Consider the following 20,368-nt stretch of genomic DNA (forward strand, 5'->3'; position numbering starts at 1 on the left):
TGTGCTGTGTGGCTTTTTTTTTTACACTTCAGAATTTCAAAAAGTAGTAAGCTTATAGCAAGCGTCAAACTACGATCAGAGGCTCATCATTAATGCATGTGTTAGTTGTTAGTAAAAATAATACAAATATAGCCTGACACACGCACAAAATACAAAACAAAATTAGCTTTTGACTATTACAAAACAAAGAATAAAATGAGAACGTTTACGATAGTGGAACACTGGTTCTAAACAATGATTTTAATCCCACCTTATTTAAATCTGTCGATGAATAGTTTAACTTATATACGAGTAAAATGCTAATTCGACTTAAAGCTTCAATCTTCCCATACTTAGTTCTATGGAAGTGAATATGCATAAGATCAAATGTACGCAGGTGATGAGTTCCGCCCGGTAATTCAAATGTACACAAGATAGCAAATAAGGTGCATCAATTTCACCATTAATGAGTTGATGAAAAAATACTAAGTCATTATTAACACGCCTTTGATGGAGAGATTGCATTTGAAGAAGTAGAATACGATGTTCATAGGGAGGCAGATCATAGGGATCTTCCTAAGGAAGACCTTTTAGAGCAAAGCGAATGAAATTATGTTGAATTGATTTAATACGTTTTCTATGAATTTCGTAATAGGAAGTCCATACCTGCGAAGCATATTCAAGATGAGGACGAACATGGCAATCATACAAAGAAAGGGTAACATAGGGATCATTGAACTCCTTTGCCCAGCGTTTTATAAAACCAAGCATAGAACTTGCCTTATTAACAATAAAATTAATGTGGTGTGTAAACTATAAGTTGGAACAGAAATGTACACCTAAATCTTTAGATGTGGAGACACGACAGAGTTTTTGCTGTGATATACAGTAGTCAAATACGTTACTGATTAGTTTTTTAGTGAAAGTTATAGTCTGGCATTTTAAAGGGTTGAGTAAAAGGCTATTTTTCCCACACCAAAATGTGAAACTATCAATGTCGGCTTGTAAAAGAATACGATCATGGTTGGACTTTATTATTTTGAAAATCTTCATATCGTCAGCAAAAATAAGAAGTTCACTTGAGCGTAGACATGACGATACATCGTTAATAGACAGGATGAACAGAAAAGGGCCAAGATGGCTTCCCTGGGGAACACCAGATTGAGCAACAAAAGGTTCAGAATGACAATTTCTAAATTTTACCTCGTAGGATCTGTTTTCAAGGTATGACTTAATCCAAGCTAAGAAAAATGGTGGAAAACCAAAAGCCTTAAGTTTAAATAAAATAGTTCCGTGGCTAAGTTGGTCAAAAGCTTTCGAAAAGTCAGTGTATACACAGTCAACTTCATAACCTTGTTCTAAAGCGTTTGAACATATGTTTGAGAATGTGAGGAGATTAGTAACGGTTGATCTTTTTTTCACAAAACCATGTTGCTGTTCACAAATGATATTTTTACTTAAATATGCTACGCTTTCACAAACAACTTGTTCAAATACTTTAGGAATGCAAGAAAGCTTTGCAATGGGCCTGTAGTTGCTTATATCCGACTTGTTTCCTTTCTTGAAAATTGGTGTTAGAAATGACTTCTTCCATATACTGGGAAATTTGCCAGTTTTTAGAGAAAGTTTGAATAAAAACGTAAGGGGATCAACTAATGCATTACTACACTTTTTTAGTACTTTTTTTTTACTATCGGGAATACCATCAGGACCGGCTGAGCAGTCATTATTCAACGCAGATAAAAGATCAAGGACCGTACTCGGTAGCACAGGTATGCGACTACAGCTAGTTTGCGAAAAAATGTGAAGATTATGAAAATATACTTCATCAACTTCTTGAGAGCTATTAACAAATGACTCACGGAAATTCGTTGCGAAAGCGTTACAGATATCAAAAGTTTTATCTAGATAGATAGATAGATAGATAAGTTCTTTATTTTTTCAATTTTCTTATAAGTACAATATTTCATGATAAAAGATATACAAAGCATGGCTTTATAAGCCGTCTGCCAGGAAAAAAAACTAATTAAATAAACAACCAAAAAAAAGTACAATTTGAGTAAAAAGAGAGAATATTTCACAAAATAAGTTTCATAGTTAAAAAAAAAATAAAATGTAAAATATAAATATAAATATAAATATAAAAGAACTTTTAGACTTTTAGTTTAGTCAAAACAAAGAAAAAAAAAGAAAACATTGAACCATATGGAATAATGTTCAATAATAAAGTATATTTTGATATATATATAGTATAAAAAAGGCAATAACAGGTATTTATATGTTTAATAAAAAATGTGACTTTTAGTTTAGTCAAAACAAAAAAATTAAGGAAAAAAATAAAAATATTGGTAGTGTGCTTTTAGTTTAGGTAAAACAGATAATGGTTTGTAAGTGAGAAAAAAAAGCAAAAAATAGAAAAAGAATTGTATATTTCTCAAGTTTTTTTTTTAATTTATTTTTTTTAATTTTTAGGACTTTTAATTTGGTCAAAAAAAAAAAAAAAAGAAAGGAGAAGATACAATCACATTAACATCGTCTTACAACTCAAAACAAACTCACGTTTCGATATTTTCGTGCATGTGAGACATAGCGTATAAGAGGCTTCCAGCCACGATCTCCGTTTAGTACACTGACACATTCCTCTTGGGAAAGAAAACTAGAATAATAGTAGAGCCTTCGGATTTCCTGTAATATTGGACAAAGTGCTAAAAAATGCAAAACATCTTCGTTTTGACCAAGGTTGCAAAGGGAGCACACAGGGTTTAAGTCTGTTCTATTTGGTCTATAATTCAAATCGAGCATTTCCGTTCTTAGCTTGAAGATCAAGCTCATTTCAGAAACTGTAAACTCTTCTCTAAAATTGTTTCTTTAACCAAGTTTCAGATTAAGTTGTCTATATATATTCCTGGATGTTGATGCAGTCCCTCTCGCAACACAAAACCTATACATCGAGTCATCTATAACAGAGATACATTCATATAATGCATTTTTTATTGCTTCCACATTGTCCACTGGCAATGATATTGAAAGGTTATGTGCTACAGCAAGATCATACCAATTTTTGACCGGACTATATCCACAACTAAAACTAATTTAAAGGAGTCTTTTTTACAAGTTTTGATCGGCGTTAGCCTTTAAGTTTTTCAAGAAAATTTAAGGTAAGCCTGTCTCTAGGTGGATAGCATAATTAATGTTAATAGGTAACCTACAAATTCGCTTGAAAAAATACCTCTGTATATTTTCCATTTCCTCCAACTGATCGAAACCATATACTTCATTACCATAGCAAAAACAAATATTCACGGTGGCATTGAAGACATTGAATTTTGAGATTAGATCTACGAGTTTATTTGCGAAAAACTGGGACCACATTGTATTTATTGCAATTTTTGCAGCGGTTGTTTTTTCTTTTATAAAGGTTTGAATTTCAAGATTATATTTCATTGTATACCCAAGATACTTAAATTCATTAACGACCTCAATTATCTCACCATCTAAAGTCCAATTCCGCCCATAGCCAGTTGATCTATTTCGAGATCTAAAAACCATTATTTTGGATTTGGTGGTATTTATTCTAATATCCCATAGATCACAAAACTGTTTCAGCTTGTTTATCTGGAGCTGTAGAGTAAGCGGACTGTCTGATAAAATCACTAAATCGTCAGCATAAAACAAGACTTTAAGTGTAATATCCCCGAACTGAACTCCCCCAGGTATACTGTTTTCGACATCGTTCATATACAGTGCAAACATGATAGGGCTTAGAACACATCCTTGAGGGACACCTGCTTCACAACTAAATTCTCTAGATACTTTTCCACCATTCTGAACAGATGTCATCGTGTTTTCGAGAATTTTTTCGTAGACTCTGATAAATTTTAGTAGATAGGCCAATTGCTGAGAGCTTATAGAGTAAGGACCTCCTATTAATAGTGTCAAAAGCCGCTTTTAAATCAACGAAAAAGGCATATAAGTTCTGTTTTTTATCAATAAATCGCCTAGCAGTGGTGCTGAGTACAAAAATTTGATCAATAGCTGAAAGGTTGGCTCGAAAACCAGCTTGAAAGCAACTAATTATGTTATTATCTTCTAACCAGGTCGTAAGTCTAGTATAGAGTATTTGTGTAAACACTTTTCGTAATGAGTTAAGCACAGCAATTCCTCTATAGTTCTCTGGCAAATCACGGTTACCTTTTTTAAAAATGGCTGTAATTCGAGACAGACGAAAATTTTCAGGCACTGTCTCTTCAATGAATATTCTATTGAAAAATTCTAATAGATATTCCAAAAACTCAGGAGTAGCATGTTTATAAAACTCTACTGGGATCCCATCAGATCCAGGTGCTTTGTTATTTTTAATTTTTTTTAAAGCAGCTACTAGTTCAACCATTGTAAGATTGGAATCCAGTTCAGGAATAATGACATTAGGGAATGCAAAGCTCATTGTGTTTAGATTAGGGTCAGGCAGAAGTAGAGTTTCAAAATAATTTGCAAGTAGATTTTCATCAATTGTGAACAATGCCCTCCTATTCCGCCCACTCAACACTTGTTCTGTCTTCCAAAAAGATTTCGAGTCCTTGCATTGAACGAGCTTAGAAGCAGTGTTTTTTAAATAAAGTTCTTTGATTCTTTTGGTTTGATTGTAAATACAGTGATTTAAAAAGTTTTATCTAACGAAAGGTTCGTGTAAGTGAAGGCTTTTGGCAACATCCTGTTAAAACTACGCTTTTTGACCAAGTCGAAATCTTCTGATTCGGGCCAAAAATATTCGCTTATCATTTGGAGCAATAATGCTGGCCATTCACAGTAACGTGACGATCGTTGCAGTTGACTACAAAAATAAGGCCAAGTAACGCCTTAATGTGATCTGAGCGGTGCCCAATTCTTAAAAAAGCTGGAGAACAAATATACAGACATACGCTTTTGCACTAAACTTGTTTTTGCCTGTCCACTATAGGGCTAGAATTTCTACCGAAAATTAGAGTTGAAACTCTTAAAAGTTTTTTTAATTTGCTGACGTTGATCTACTATACTTTACTTTACTTCTCACTACAGTACAGTAGATTCCGCCAGCTTGCTGTTTTCAGTTTTAAATACAAAGTCGGTCGCCTTGTAGCGGCCTCAACTTAATTGCTCTTCCGAAAATGAGGTGTGCGCCTCTGCTTCTTGTTTCCTCTGGCTTGGTCTTTAATACTTTACGAGCTGGAAATACTTTATTCATTCTCTCAACGTGAGCTATGTACCTTAACTATTGACCAATGGCAAAGTACTGTACAGCACTGTACAGCTCGTCTAGCTCATGGTTATATCGTCTTTTTAGGGTGTTATTTTGCAGTTGACACAAATCAGTCCATAGGTAGAACCTTCTTTTCGAAGATGTCAAGAGAGCCTTCTGCACCATAAAGCGAGACCTTAGTTATGGGGGTTTTGTACAACGCCTTTTTGGACACGCGATGAGGCCATATTTCACTTATGATTGATATATTTGCAGAGTTTACTGAATTGACAGTGACAGTTCGATACTTAGTGAAAGGGTGCGTTCATAAATTAAATTCATGCTTGTCAAGTCCCTATTAGAAAAGCAGATATAAAGAGCAATCTTTAAATAAGGCTTTTCGCCTTTTTCAAAGATAACAAAAGTGTCTACACTTATAATGTATTCAGAAACAAATTCAACGCAACTGCAAGTAAAGTGAAAAAAAATAACACTATTTCTTTCATTGATATTTTCACTTTTTACAAACCTCACACATCATATGTATAAGAAAAAGTCCTTCTACAGAATTATAGTAGCACTTTGAGATCAACTTCTTTAGCTTAGAAATTCATCTTGACTCTTAACAAAAGTTACAAAAAGCTTAAAAAAAAAACTAAAACTAAAACAAAAAAATGTATATATGTAAGTAAAAATCTTTATTTTAAAAGGACTTAAAGGGACACTTATTCAAGCCACTTGACCTTTTGGCTTATTAAATAATTCAAGATATTAAACTATATAACAACGATATGAAAGAACATACTTAAAGTATACAACTTTTGCCAGTGTCATTGCATCGCCTAAGTATCTAAACAAGCTTAAAAAAGTAGTATTACTATACATATATGTATGTATGTATCTATCTTATAGCAACACAAACAAAAATAAAATAAATAAAATAAAAAAGAAATACATCTACTCTCACTCTTTGCTATGGTGGCTTCTTTCTTTCTGCAGTTGAAGTTGTAGGACTTTCATACTGCACTCGTTTTTAAGCGCACTTCCTCCAATCGCCCTCGTCGTCGTCGTTTTTATCATCATCAGCATCCTTGTCGTCGTATAGTCATCGTCGTCATCGTCATAGTTACACTAAAGGACACTTGATTAAGTTGTAAGATTTTTTGAAGATTTCTTATTTTTCAAATAACTGTCTTTGAAAAGTTTAAATTCTAGGATATGCGATGTGAGCACTCAAACTACAAAATAAGTGTACAACAAAATTGATGCATGTTAACGCACATGTCAGTTCAACAGATGGATACAATTTAATAAACAAAGTGGTGGAAAATACAAATGGCGGCTAGTGTCATTTCCAGTTTGACACTTTATGTAAAACAAAAATACAAAATAAACGTCAATAAAGGGCAAGTTATAAGTTTCATTGGTTTTAATCATTGAAACCAACCATTGAAATTCTTTTGACAGGTTGGTTATGGCTTTCACTGAAAATGTCAGCGATTGGACACAAATTTTCTGATTGGAACCAAGAATTTGAGGTTAGAATTGATCATTGGAAGGAAAACTGACAGTTGGGAACACCAAAGAAATAAAAGGATTTCATGCCTTAAACACATTCCATTTGAGTTATGGTTGAAACAGAAACACGCTTCAGCTTCGGCTTCGCCTGACGCTTACGAGTTCAGCCATAAGAATTCAATACATGCTATCATAATGGATCTTCGACCTCATGTTCCGTTTGACAATCGTAAGGAAAAGAACGTAATGTGACTCCAAACGGAAGCTGTAGTTCAATTATCTGAATATTTGCTTTGTCTAATAATAGAAATGTCATTCAAAGCAACCTCGAAGCAAGGCCAGCGAACGCAGACGAAGCCGAAGCTGAAGCATGTTTGTGATTCAGCTATTATGTGTTTTTGACTTTTCATGCATTTAGCATTTAAATAGACGTGTTCAGCTGCCTGATTAGGTGGTTTAAAATGTTTACCAAGATTTCAAACATATTTTGATTGAAGTGTCAAGCAGTTAATCCGGAGTGTTGTTTTGGGTAGATACTAGATATATGTTTCATGTATAAGTTTAGTTAAAGTTTAAGAAGTTACAAAAGGGTATACCTAGCTAACCTACTATAATAAAATGAGTGTAGGAAATGACTGAACTTGTCGTAAAATCTCTTACGTAAAATGTACTTTTTATGTTGCGCTCGTGTGTCCATGTCCTGCCATATGCGGCAACAGCGGTAATGTAAAATGTTTTCATTTAAACTATATTCTTATTTTTGTTCTTCGTTAAGGTTTCTGTTTTTAATATTATTTTCTTACATCTTTTGGTTTGGTAATATTTAAAGTAAAAAAACAATTAAAAAGAAATATTCGCCAATATATAATTGTCAAATATTAAATTGATATAAGATACAATCAGACAAAAAATATCTAAAACAAAATGTAGTACAATTCGAAGTTGCCAAAAAAACAAGCAGGACATTTCACTTCTGCCAGTTTACCACTGAACAGTTTAGCTCTGCCAGTTTACCACTGGACAGTTCAGGGCGTCAGTTATAGCTATCATTGGTTTTCACCATTGAAAACAAACATTGGAATTTTTTTGACAGGTTGTTTATAGCTATCCTTAAAAATGTCTGTCATTGAAAAAAGCTTAGCTATAACTGGCGCCTAAATCTGGCACTTTACCTTCGTTGGTTTACCACGAGGGTAGGTAAGGTAGTGAAATATTTTGAAACTACATATTCCCATTGGCTGCGTTCAATCTCAGACAGATACGGATATCCGAATACATTTTTGTTATTGTTTTATGTGTAAAATAACAGCTGATCAAAAACAGCTGAGATGTCAAAAAAGGAATCCAAAGGTATCGACGAATTTCTGGGGTATGTAGGTACCTGACAGAACAGCTGATTTTAAGAAACTTGAAAACTGATTTCAGCTATTTGTATTTGTTGGTAAACAAATTGATACAAATTGTTAGTTGAAGTTGTATTTGAGGATCTTCTGTACATAATAGACGATGAAGAAGGTATTTGCCTCCGAATTTTAGAAGGTTTCGCGAGTAAATTATTAATCGCATAGAATTCCAATTGAGCTAAGAGGAAATGTAACGTAGATTACAGATTAAGGTTATCTCTTATTTATTAAATTGTTGCTCACCTATCAACTCATTATCGTCCGACGAATCAGTTGAATTATCCATTTAATGTTTTATCTTACAACAATTTTGACTTCGAAGCTTAAATTTCTCTCCGCTTTTTGTGAACAGCTGAAAGTTGTTTTAATTTTTTGACAGCTATCTCAATACAGCTATCCATCTCGTTCAGCAAGGTATCTCAAAATCCACCTATCCAAGATAACCTATCCAACACGAGATTGAACGCCATTGAATTGTTTTGACATTTAGTTCTGTGTTCTTTTTTTCATTTTCATTCCTTATGATACTTCCACAATGCTAGCCCTAAAACTGCATCTATCTGCAGTGAAGAGTTTGCATTTGTAATACCTGTAAATCATACTGCCCTAGGGATATTTTTGCTTAAGAAAATACACCCACTGTCAAATTGACATTTTATACCCTCTGATTACAGAATGTGGTGATTATGGATTCTGTATTCGCAGTGTGAATGAAGTTCTTTGACTTCTTTGTGAAGAAGTCGATAAACTTTTCTAAAGTTTGAACAACTTTAAACAGTTGTTCAACAATACAAACAAATGTTTAAAAATATTTAAATATGAACGTATAACCTTGAGGTCTAAGATCCTGAAATGTATTGTCTAAATCCTTCTATTAAAGCGAGTAACTTAGTTTAATTCTCTTCCTTTCAATGAAGGTTGTTTAGAACGTATACCCGCAAATGATACGGTACATTTGTGACAAAAAAAAGTGACAGTTGCTGGAGAAACTTGTGGAAAATTGGATCATGCCTTCAAATACGGCAGTTTTGTTTATTGTAAGTAAGTAAGTAAGCAAGTAATGTTGTTTATTTCACTTTATACATACATTAAATTGTTTCTTATATTTTTATTATTTGATTCAGTTCTTATAGAATTAGTAATAATTTAACAAATGTGTTATTATTTCTTTAAACAAAAAGGTTCAACAATGATTTTTGTCACTCGGCGAATACTTCTTAAAATTGGGCACAAAATGAGCGAGGGTCTCTACTTCGTTTGAATTGCGGAGAGTACAGTTCAGATTGTAAGTTTCTGTCCTTCGTATTCCATTGAGCATAATGAGCCCTGCTCTTGCTTTCAGTATCCAGCGAATTTTGGAAACATCGCAGTCATCCGAGACGTAAATTTCACCAGCAGTATAATCAAGCAAATGGTATAAGCTGTGAGTTCTCGTTTGTTGTGCTCTCTGCAGAGAGAGATTCTAAGTGCGCGCGCTCTATTATTTTAACTGCTTCAACCAGCTCAAACAGAGTTTTGTTGGTCGCGATCTCATCCAACTGTTCTACATCTTCCCGATTGAGGCTATTGTCCCAACTCCTAGACCAGAAAGTCTTCTTTTCAATTATCAGTTTGGCTAGAAATTTTGGTAACCTGTTATTTGCGTAAGCAGTGAGAAATCTTCCCACATAGCACATATGACATCTCATCGTGTACTCAAAGACAGGTTTCAACTGCCATTTAAGGTTCAAGACAAAGTTAGGCGTCACACTTGGCAGACCTAGTACATTTGTTAGAAGTATCTTTGCATCTTTTCTACTTCATCATATTGTAAGTCCCACCATACTTGTGCTCCAAAGCCGAGAATAGGCCTGAAAACCGCGTTGAAGATATCGATCTTAGAAGTTACTTAGACATCTTTATTAGAGTTAAACCTCTTTCTAGCTTGTTTAGATCGTTCTTTTAAGTGATCCGTTAGGCTTAGTCCGTAAGTTAGCCATATACCAAGATACTTGTATTTGCTAACAACTTCAATGGTTGCTCCGTTAAGCTTCCAATTTTCTAAATACCATCGCTTTCGATTTCTCCAGGTATATAACAAGATTCCACCGTTGACAGTATTCTACCATCTTATTTATCATGCCTTATGGTATGTCTGGCTTATCAGCTATTAGCACAATGTCATCCGCATACATTAGCAATCGAATTTGCATTCCATTCAGCGAAATACCCCTCCTATAAACTCATGGATATCATTTATACTGAGAGCGAAAAATAGTGGACTCAGCAAGCAACCTTGTTTAACACCCATCGTTGTTTCAAACCAATCTGACAATTGTTCTCCATCCAATACCGCAGCTGTTGTTTTATCATACAGATCTCTTATAATTCGGATGAGTTTCTCAGAAATTCCTAAGATTTACAGTTTGTATAAAAGTGCTCTTCGGTCGATATAGTCAAACGCCGCTTTAAAGTCAATGAAGAAACACTAAACTTTCTTGTTGTCATTCATTTGAAGTTTTATGATATTGAAGAGGTTAAACAGATTATCAACAGTGCTGTAGCCTTCTCGAAATCCAGCTTGGAACTCATTTAGGACATAATATTCCTTTTCCCATTGCTGTAGTCTTGTTAATAGAACTCAGGAAAAGCTTGATAATGTCAATAAACGATATCCCTCTATAGTTTTGTACGATGTTCTGATCACCTTTTTGTAAATTGGGAAAATAATTTTTTTTTTTTAATCTGGTTCCACTTTTCCACATTCGCTTTGGTAAGGAACTCATATGGCACTCGGTCTTGACCTGGCGCTTTATTCCTTTTTGTATTTTGAAGAAATTCATTTAATTCGTTGACGGTGATGGGGTTGTCGAGAAGAGGAACAGCAATATTTTGATACATGCTTTCGATATGCACTAGAGGCATGCGTGATTTGAGCGGCACCAAGAAATATTCTTTAAAGTCTGCACTAGTCAAAGCATTTCCTTTCACAAATACAGTTGTTTTCAGCTCTTTTCCTAAACTCCACCAGTCCTTAGGCTTTCAGTTTTGGGCCAATCGATTTGTAGTATACTCTTTTTTGTGTTTTTACAAAGATTCTTGTAAGCTTTATTTGTTCGATGATAAATTTCTTTAATAGTGTGTGACTCATTTTTCCTCAATAGAAGGACTTTTTTCTTGCTTTTTCGCACTTTTCATTATACCATTTATTCTTTTCTTCTACTCTTTCTGTGTGTCCTTGGTTTCCTGCCACTGATTTTATGACATCAATGATGTTTTTAGCACTCCACTCTTCTCAATCTTATGCATAAATCCTAGGACTGATCATTCCATACAAGTTTGGGTAGTAACTTGAGCTCTGCAACTTGTTCCCTATTGTAAACCTGCTCCAAAACAAGTTCGATTGGCATATGATCCGAGTTTATCAGAGACTCCACCTTAAAAGTAGGTGAAATTTTCATCTGCATCATCCTGGATACGGCCGTTCAGAATAACCATCCCGAAATCCTTACAAATTTCTAATAGCCTTCGTCCTTTGCTGTTTTTTACCTTGTCCTTTGATTTCCTTTCTATTGAAAACTGGCTGTTAAGTTTTGTTTATTGACTTTTTATTCAACTCGTATTTTGAACAGAACCATGATTTTCAAAATAAATTTCCAAAAATTTGGAAACGTCATTCTATTCATGACAAAATGCCAAACCAAACTAAAAATAAATTACTATTGACAGCTGACAAATGGCGGACACCGAAAGAAGTGCTGCCAACTCAAAGTTTTACGCCTCTTAAAAGAACGTCAGTTGTGATAGATTTTATATAAAAAAAGAAACTCTAATTTTTCAATTCAAATTATAAGAGTAAATTAAACTGTGAATGTAAGTTTATTTCAAAAAAAAACTATAGCTTTACAACAAATACGTATAAAAACTGAAAGTATTTTATAGAATAAAGAAGAAAATTTAGTATTCTAACTGTCAAACGTAAATTCCCAATCCAAAATATAAAAATCAAAAATTCGCAGCTGTCAAAAAATATCTCATATGTCATGTCATTTTATTCTAAATAAATCATATCTATTCAAAGGTTTTGAAAATGTCCAATATTAACAAAGGACAAGAATCGTCAGTTGTGAGATCGGAATAAGTCCACTTAAATGTCTATTTTTACCAAAAAGTAAATATTTGGCAAACAGGGAGTCATAAAGATATTGGGGTTATTAGGAAAACCCACGAACTTTATGAAAGAAAATAAAAAAGGTATGTTTATTTAAACTGTGCGAAAAAGTGTCCGGATCGCGAAAAACTTGTGCTATAAATGTGGCGTTATTTTTTCATCAATATCTTTATTAATATTAGAGAGTAAACTATTTTGAGTTTCACAGTTTTTGACAGTAATTTTTTCTTTTTAAATAAATATATATTTAAAGGTTTTAAAGGTATGTAAGTGTAACATTTGTATAACGGCGACGAAGAACCATTCAATATAGACGACGAAAGCCAACAATCCCGTCTTCCCGACTTAGACGAAGTAAAGATTGCCATATCTAAGCTGAAGTCTAATAAAGCCGCTTGAGCGGATGGCTTGAATGCCGAGCTCTTTAAAGCAGCTGGAGATAATTTGGTTAGGAGCATGCACCAACTAATCTGTAAGATAAGGCCGGAAGAAAGCATGCCCGATGAATGGAACCTCAGTATTGTTTGACCGATCCTGAAAAAAGGAGACCCTCTAAACTGCACCAACTATAGAGGAATAAGTCTACTTAACATCGCCTATAAAATCTTCACTGCCATAACATGCGATTATCTAAAGCCCATCGTCAATAACCTGATAGGTCCTTATCAGTGTGGTTTTAGACCAGGAAAGTCCACAGTTGATCAAATATTCACATTACGGCAGATTCTGGAAAAAACTCAAGAACACTAAATCGACACCCACCATCTTTTCATCGATTTCAAGGCCGCATATGACAGCATCTACAGGGACGAGCTGTATAGAGCCATGTCTAGTTTTGGCATCCCTGCCAAACTCGTCCGTTTGTGCTGGATGACCATGGAGAATTCACACTGCTCCATAAAGGTTGGAAACAACTTAACAGAACCTTTCGATGTCAAAAAAGGTTTTAGACAAGGTGATGCGCTGTCATGTGGTTTATTTAACATCGTGCTTGAAAGAATAGTGCAGACCTCACACGTCAACACTAGAGGCACTATTTTTCAAAAGTCTGTCGAATTACTAGCATATGCTGATGATATTGACATAATCGGAAGAACTCAGCGTGATGTCAATGGGGCTTTTGTGAGAATTGAGGCAGAGGCGGCAAAAATGGGTTTAACGGTTAATGAGGGCAAAACAGAGTACATGCTGTCGTCTAGAAAGGTCATACAACAACGACGTTTTGGTCACAACGTCACAATCGACAGACGTAACTTTGAGGTAGTCAAGGACTTCGTCTACCTAGGCTCCGCTGTTAATGCAGAAAACAACACCAGCGCTGAGATCAAACGCAGAATAACTCTTGCTAACCGCTGTTTCTTTGGACTAAGAAAGCAATTGAGTGGTAAAGTCCTCTCTCGAAGGACCAAAGTGTTGCTATATAAGACCCTTATCATCCCCGTCCTGCTATACGATGCAGAAGCATGGACCATGACCAAAGCGGATGAAAGCACCTTGGGTCGCTTCGAGAGAAAAGTTCTTCGTGTGATCTACGGCCCCGTATGCATCGAAGGGGACGTAGAATCAGCCAGAAGGGTAAAAGTCCAACGACTAAGATGGCTGGGTCACCTAGAGCGCATGGAAACCAATGCTCCGGCCCGGAAAGTCTTCGAATTCACACCCACAGGACAGCGCAGTAGAGGAAGACCGTGGATCAGGGGGCGCGCACAAGTGGAAGGTGACCTCACCCAACTTGTAGCGCGAAAGTGGAGACATCTAGCTAGGGACCGAGCTAGATGGAGAAGTTTGTTGGGTGAGGCCCTAGTTCACACAGGACTGTAGCGCCACCTTAAGTAAGTAAGTAAGTAAGTAAGTAAGTGTAACATTTAAGCGGTGACGTGGATTTTTTCTAACATTTTTTTTTGGGAACAAAAAATTTAATTTCTCCCAGAAATGTCTAGTGACTCCAGGAACAGTGATAAACCATCTACGGAAACGAGGAATAAGAAGAAAACATTTATATAAGCAAGAAGCCCAAAGGTTACACCGCTTACACTGTGAGCCCTACAAAATTGTTAGAACTGGAAGGATAATGGATAGAAAATCTAAACAGACACAGAACAGAGAAAAGAAATACTGCGGAACGTTTACAATTGTAGGCCAAAGAATGAGCAGGACACATATCTAATGGGACTTATAGAATGCATGCCAGTGGATCGAAGACGGCCTCGGTCAGGCACCTTTGGCTAAAACATAATGGTGTCAAATATTGTTAAAACAAGAATATGCAGACAAAGCGTTCGCCATTTTGTTTTGCGTATCTAGCAGTGCAATTTATCGGCTCTCATCACTTGTGACGGCGCGGCGGGCAGAACACCTGTAGATCAGCGTGGGAAACATGATGTACGTGCAAACAGGTTACCTAACAGTGTGCTTGTTGCTATGAATGATCACATACGATCCTTCCCCTTTAAAGAACAGAGGGCAAAACAGGAACAACCCATTCGTAAGATTCTTCCTGCTACTAGTTTCATTGGGCCGTTTTAAGGTTATTCATCAGTCCTTTTCTGTACGAGGTCACTCATTCCTGCAATGTGATCGGAATTTTGGGACAGCAAAAACACTTATAAGAAGAACTGATACACTCCTTGCATAAGAATACTGGATTTCAAAAACACCTGGCCAAATTTTTACAAGAATACCAGCAAATCATTAAACAAGGATTCCATTTTTATGATTTCTAAATACAGACATCTGACCTACAGCTCAACATCTATAGGGCGGGTGGAAGCTTCGGAATGGATCGACGGTCTTATAAAACACCAGTTTTTGATCCAAGAACGCCTTGCCTGCCTTCAAAAGTGAATGACTTATGAAAAAAAATTCCCATACACCATAAAAAGATGGAGGATGTCCGCAAAATCATATCGTATATAGAAATAGAAGACGACAAGAAGGAGTTCTACCGAACTATATTAACAGTTTTTCTAGTTCATTATTCTTGTAAGCCTTCAAGTAAGCGTGCGATATAATCTCCGAAAACAAAACAACTTTTTAACGTTAGAATGCGATTAAAGTGATCATGGTCTAATTTAGATTTACAACAAAAATTGATTTCTTTTAGTGGCGCATGGAACACGGCTGGAATTGTATTGTTTCTTTTTTTTCATTGTATTGGTGCGGTTTAGCTGTCAGATTTTCATCAAAACAATTTCATATAATTGTTTTATTAGAATAGTACAAATAGGGGGGCTTGATCTTAAATCAATTTATTTTGCCCAATAGAATCCAAAAACAGGTTAAGTTAGTGTTTTGACAGATCTAGATCAAAAATAAATTGATTTATTTTACCGATGCAAATCTCCATTAAAATCCTAACTATGCACGAGCTAATAACTTTTACTTAAACTGCGTCACAATCTCAACTCACCATAAATCACAACCAAAAACTTATCTCACGTTGGTACATTTAACTTGTTTTTTTGTTTGTTTGACAAACAGGAACACATAATTTTTGAACACATACCACATATACAGAAATGTCACCTCTCTCTTTCATATCCTCTAATCCTAATCTAAAAACGGATGTTGAACATAACACGAAGTCATTTTGAACCCATTCAACCAGAACTACGATTTATATTCCCCAAAAATCACTGTGATACGTCACCAAACTCCTCATGTCATACACAAAAATCCTGCTAACTCCTCATCATGCAATGCCTCCCTATACCCATAAAGCTATGTAAGAGTACTTGAATATAGCCAAATTTAACGGTATTATTTTTTTTTACTACATCCTGGGACTCTCTGGGGATAGAATAATGGAGAAGATGAAGAGATTTCATGCCGCAAATCCTGACGTTTATGCTGTTGAAAAACAGTTCCCGTTTAACAAGCGTTCGCTCGTAAAATACTAAAAAAAAAGAACGGCCACACTCATAAATGTGCATAATGTGAAATCTGACAGCAAAAAGGGCAGCCAAAAAAGTCTTCTCAACATGCGTCCTTTTCCGGTGTCGGTGTCGTTGTATATTATTCACGACCCGAACCAAAGGTGGCGCTCAACACACCCAACAACCAACACCAAACACCTAAAAGGGGAGTTATGTGTTTATCCTCTATCTCTGCCCTCTATTGCCAGTTGCCAGTAGTTAACATCGTAAATCGAAATCCACTTTAAATCCAATATGAATGACAAAATTATAATTCAGAGCATCAGAGGTATAAAAGCTGAAAGGATGCACAACGGAACATCGTGTGCGCCACCAGTAATGCTGGATAAAAAGTTTTAGCTTAAACACACGCAGAATACACAACTCCCGGTTGGCATCAGGACAACTATAACGACGGGGACAGACCCGACGACGAACGGTGAGAAAATCAAGATAAGTGGGATGTTAAAAGAACAAAACAAACACGAAACTCACCTCTGAATACTTTTCGCTTCCCGGCTATCTGCAGCGGAAGGGATACGCCTGCATCCAATTGCACCAGGACACGGTGCTCCCGAGGCGGGGGTCCTTGTGGATGCGCAGGACAATAGGTCCGGTATTCCCCGTTGGCATCGACGTAAATTGGCGCCTCAACCAAAGGCCAGGCTGCTGCAGCTCCTGCTGCTGCTGCTGCTGCTGCCGTGCCAGGTCCTTGGGCCAGGGAAATAACTTGCAACGGAAAAATGTGTGTATGGGGATGGCCCGCTGCCGTCGCCCCTACTTGTGCTGCTGTTGCTGTCCCAACTACACCACCATTTGTAGCCTGTTGGCCCGGACCGGCTGCCGGGGAATGCAGATGCACGTGCGGATGATGCACACAATGATGATGGTGATGATGATGGGGCTGGATTGCAGTTGACACTGTTAACGCAGCTGCTGCACCCGGGGTGGGAGAGATTTGTTGGTTAACTGCTGCTCCACCACCGGCATGTGCACCGAGGGTCGCCAAATGAAGTGGCTGCAACAGCCCCCCCACTGATTGTTGCGGCTGATGTTGTTTATGTACGGACTGTGGCATCGAATGCTGTTGCTGTTGCTGTTGCTGTTGGTGCTGATGCTGAGCCATTATTCCAGGAATGCCAATGATCTGAGGAATTGAACGGTTGGCTGGGTTATTATATGGCTTTGTGGCACTAACGGATAGGGATACTGATGCCGCTGATGGAATTGCTAAGGTAGTCGGGGGAAGATTTGAGTTAGCAATTAATTTGCTCTGTTCGACAGTTTCACTTGTTTCATTCACTTCGGGGACGGTTTCAAGACCACTTTTCATTGATTTTTTACTATCACAATTCTTATTATTATCGACGTTGATGTCGTGGCTTTCGATAACATTTTCGATTTCACTTACGGTTGGAGTGGTTTCTACGTCATCTTGTCCGTAAAAATAACCCACGCAATAAGTCTCTTCCTCGATATCATCAATTACGTTCGCGGTTTTTTCAAAATTATCGAGATTGTCTTCGTGAGTGTTATCGATATCTACACGCAATACACTTTCACCGTCGTCGTCGTTATCGTTATCGGACGTTAAATTTTCGAATAATTCTACGTTATTTTCTTCGATCAGTTCTTCACCGTTATTTTGCAATTTTTTGACGTCTTCACCATTATCACGTGTCGATGAGCAATTTGATGAATTATCATCGTCATCGATTTGGGTGCTCTGTTCGTTTTTTGGAATTGAAATATTTGCACTTGTGTCAATATTGTTGCCATTTAATTCAACATCATCAGAAGTGGAATACTCAATTATGTCTGACAATTGTTCGGCGGCAATAATTACTGTCGATGTTGTTGTCATATCATCATCAACGTCATTATCATTGTGATGGTTGTGGGTGTCACTATTAGTGGAGGTGGCATTGACATTAGCTTCGGCATTGGTATTGTCATCGGCATAGCTATTAGTAGAGTCATTTGAAGTGTTTTGTGTTTCTAATAAATTATCACCAACGCCACTCGAATATGCAGCTGCATTTACCTCCCTATCGCTATCACTTGCAACAACCACTTCCGCTGACTGTAGGGCATCAGCAGCGTTGTCGTTCGATAAGGGACATTTGTTTGAAGTTTGAATTGCTGGTGCGTTCACCATCGAAAAGTCGTAAAGTCGATAATTATTATTTTCTTTCTTTAATTTTTATTTGATTTTGTTTTTGATAAGATTTTTCTAATAATTGTTGCAAATAATATTACACTTTGATTAGGGGAATAGTAAGGTCTTGAAATTCCAATTGATAGCTTTTTTGTCTTATTGACGAATTTCTGAAACGACAAAATAAAAAGAATACAGTTATTAAAGTTTTCAGTAAACTTTGTTTTTTTTTTTTTTAATAGAATAAAATAATAATAAAGATACAACTAGAGGAATCACGAAAATCAAGTTGATTGCTTGTTAATTATAACTAACGTAAGTTTAAACTTTTTAAAGCTTTTATTGATCAATGCGTACAACTATTTTGACAAAAGACAAACAGTCCTACTTCCACAAGCTGTCAGCCACAGAAAGTGAATATTGACAAGAGTAGACTTTTTCTTAAGCTCAGAGAAGAGTTTGATCACAGGTTTTTGATTAATTTACTGGGGTTTTCCATGGGTAAAATAAATCAATTTATTTTTGATCTAGATCGGTTAAAACACAAATTTTCCCAGTTTTTGAATTTCATGGGGCAAACTAAATCGATTTTTAACTTCCCATAGAAAGTTATTGTAATGGGTCCGATTTGTCAAATTGAAAATTTTGACATTTCTCGACGTTTCAAGGTCTCTAGAGTCGAAATAAAAGTTTTTAGAAAGATATCTGTGCGTGCGTGTGTACGTACGTTCGTACGTTCTCGACGTTTTTTTCGTCGTCCATAGTTCAAGAACCAGAAGAGATATCGATTTCAAATAAATTTTTATATACAGATAATAAGGCAGAAAGATGCAGAAAGGGCTCTCAAGAAAATTGCGTGTATGGTTTTTTTACCATAGCAGTTTAAAAAAAAGGTGAAAATTTTGGTTAACCCTAAATATTTTACGAATCAAAAACGCTAGAGACTTGAATTAAATTTTATATAATAAACTGTAACGTGATCTCAAAGAAATATATTTTTGAAAAAAATCTATCAAACGGTTTTTTTCTAAATCAAAAAAACTGAAAAAAAAAATTGTCACCTCCTAAATTTAACGACTAACATATGATTTATCACCAAAACAATTTTGAGCAACGGAAAATAATGTTTTTAAAATCTGATAAAATTTTGAGAAAAATCGAATCGACAGTTTTTTTTATAAAAAACAAAAATCTAAAAAAACATTACTCAAAGTTCGTAAAAATTAAATATCGATTCAAATATCTTTTCAAAAACTTGAAATTTAGGCTTCAAACTTCTTTTATCTCATAAGAAATATTGTTTTCAACATTCAATAAAATTTTGAGAAAAATCGAATTGACAGTTTTTTTACAAAAAATATAAACCTAAAAAAATTAATAAAAGTTGTTAAAAATTGATTTTCGACTCAAATATCTTTTCAAAACTTTGAGATATTGGCTTTAATTTACTTTTATCGTTCAAAAAATATTGTTGTCAACATTCAGTAAAATTTTGAAAAAAATCGAATTGATAGTTTTTTTTATAAAAAATTAAAAACCGAACAAAAAATTAACAAAAGTTGGTAAAAATTGAATATGGATTCAAATATTTTTTCAAAAACTTGAAAGTTAGACTTCAAACTTATTTTATCTTATAAGAAATATTGTTTTAAGCATTCTGAAAGATGTTGAGAAAAATCGAATTGACAGTTTTTTTACAAAAAATAAAAACCTTAAAATAATATTTCTAAAAGTTGGTAAAAGTTGATTTTCGACTGAAATATCTTTTCAAAAATTGTATATATTGGCTTTTAACTACTTTTATCTTTCAAAAAATATTGTTGTTAACATTTAGTAAAATTTTAAAAAAAATCTAATTGATAGTTTTTGTACAAAAAATTAAATACCTAAACAAAAATTAACAAAAGTTGGTAAAAATTGATTTTCGACTCAAATATCTTTTCAAAACTATAAAATATTGGCTTCAAACTAATTTTATCTTATAGAAAATATTGTTTTCAACACTCGATAGAATTTTGAATAAAATCGAAT

The 20,368-nt window shown here is 35.3% G+C and overlaps 1 protein-coding gene across 2 annotated transcripts in view; it reads right to left on the reverse strand.

The window, feature by feature from the left end:
• LOC129948958 (putative mediator of RNA polymerase II transcription subunit 29) overlaps positions 1-20,368 on the reverse strand; it is a 207,471-nt gene that overhangs the window by 168,057 nt on the left and 19,046 nt on the right. For both annotated transcript variants that reach the window (XM_056060119.1, XM_056060120.1), the window contains exon 2: positions 16,675-18,507. In XM_056060119.1, coding sequence (XP_055916094.1) covers positions 16,675-18,337 — 1,663 coding nt within the window. In that variant the 5' untranslated portion in view covers positions 18,338-18,507. The remainder of the gene's footprint in view (positions 1-16,674; positions 18,508-20,368) is intronic.

This window comes from Eupeodes corollae, chromosome 3 (genome assembly GCF_945859685.1).
Source record: "Eupeodes corollae chromosome 3, idEupCoro1.1, whole genome shotgun sequence".
Classification (NCBI taxonomy): Eukaryota; Metazoa; Arthropoda; class Insecta; order Diptera; family Syrphidae; genus Eupeodes; species Eupeodes corollae.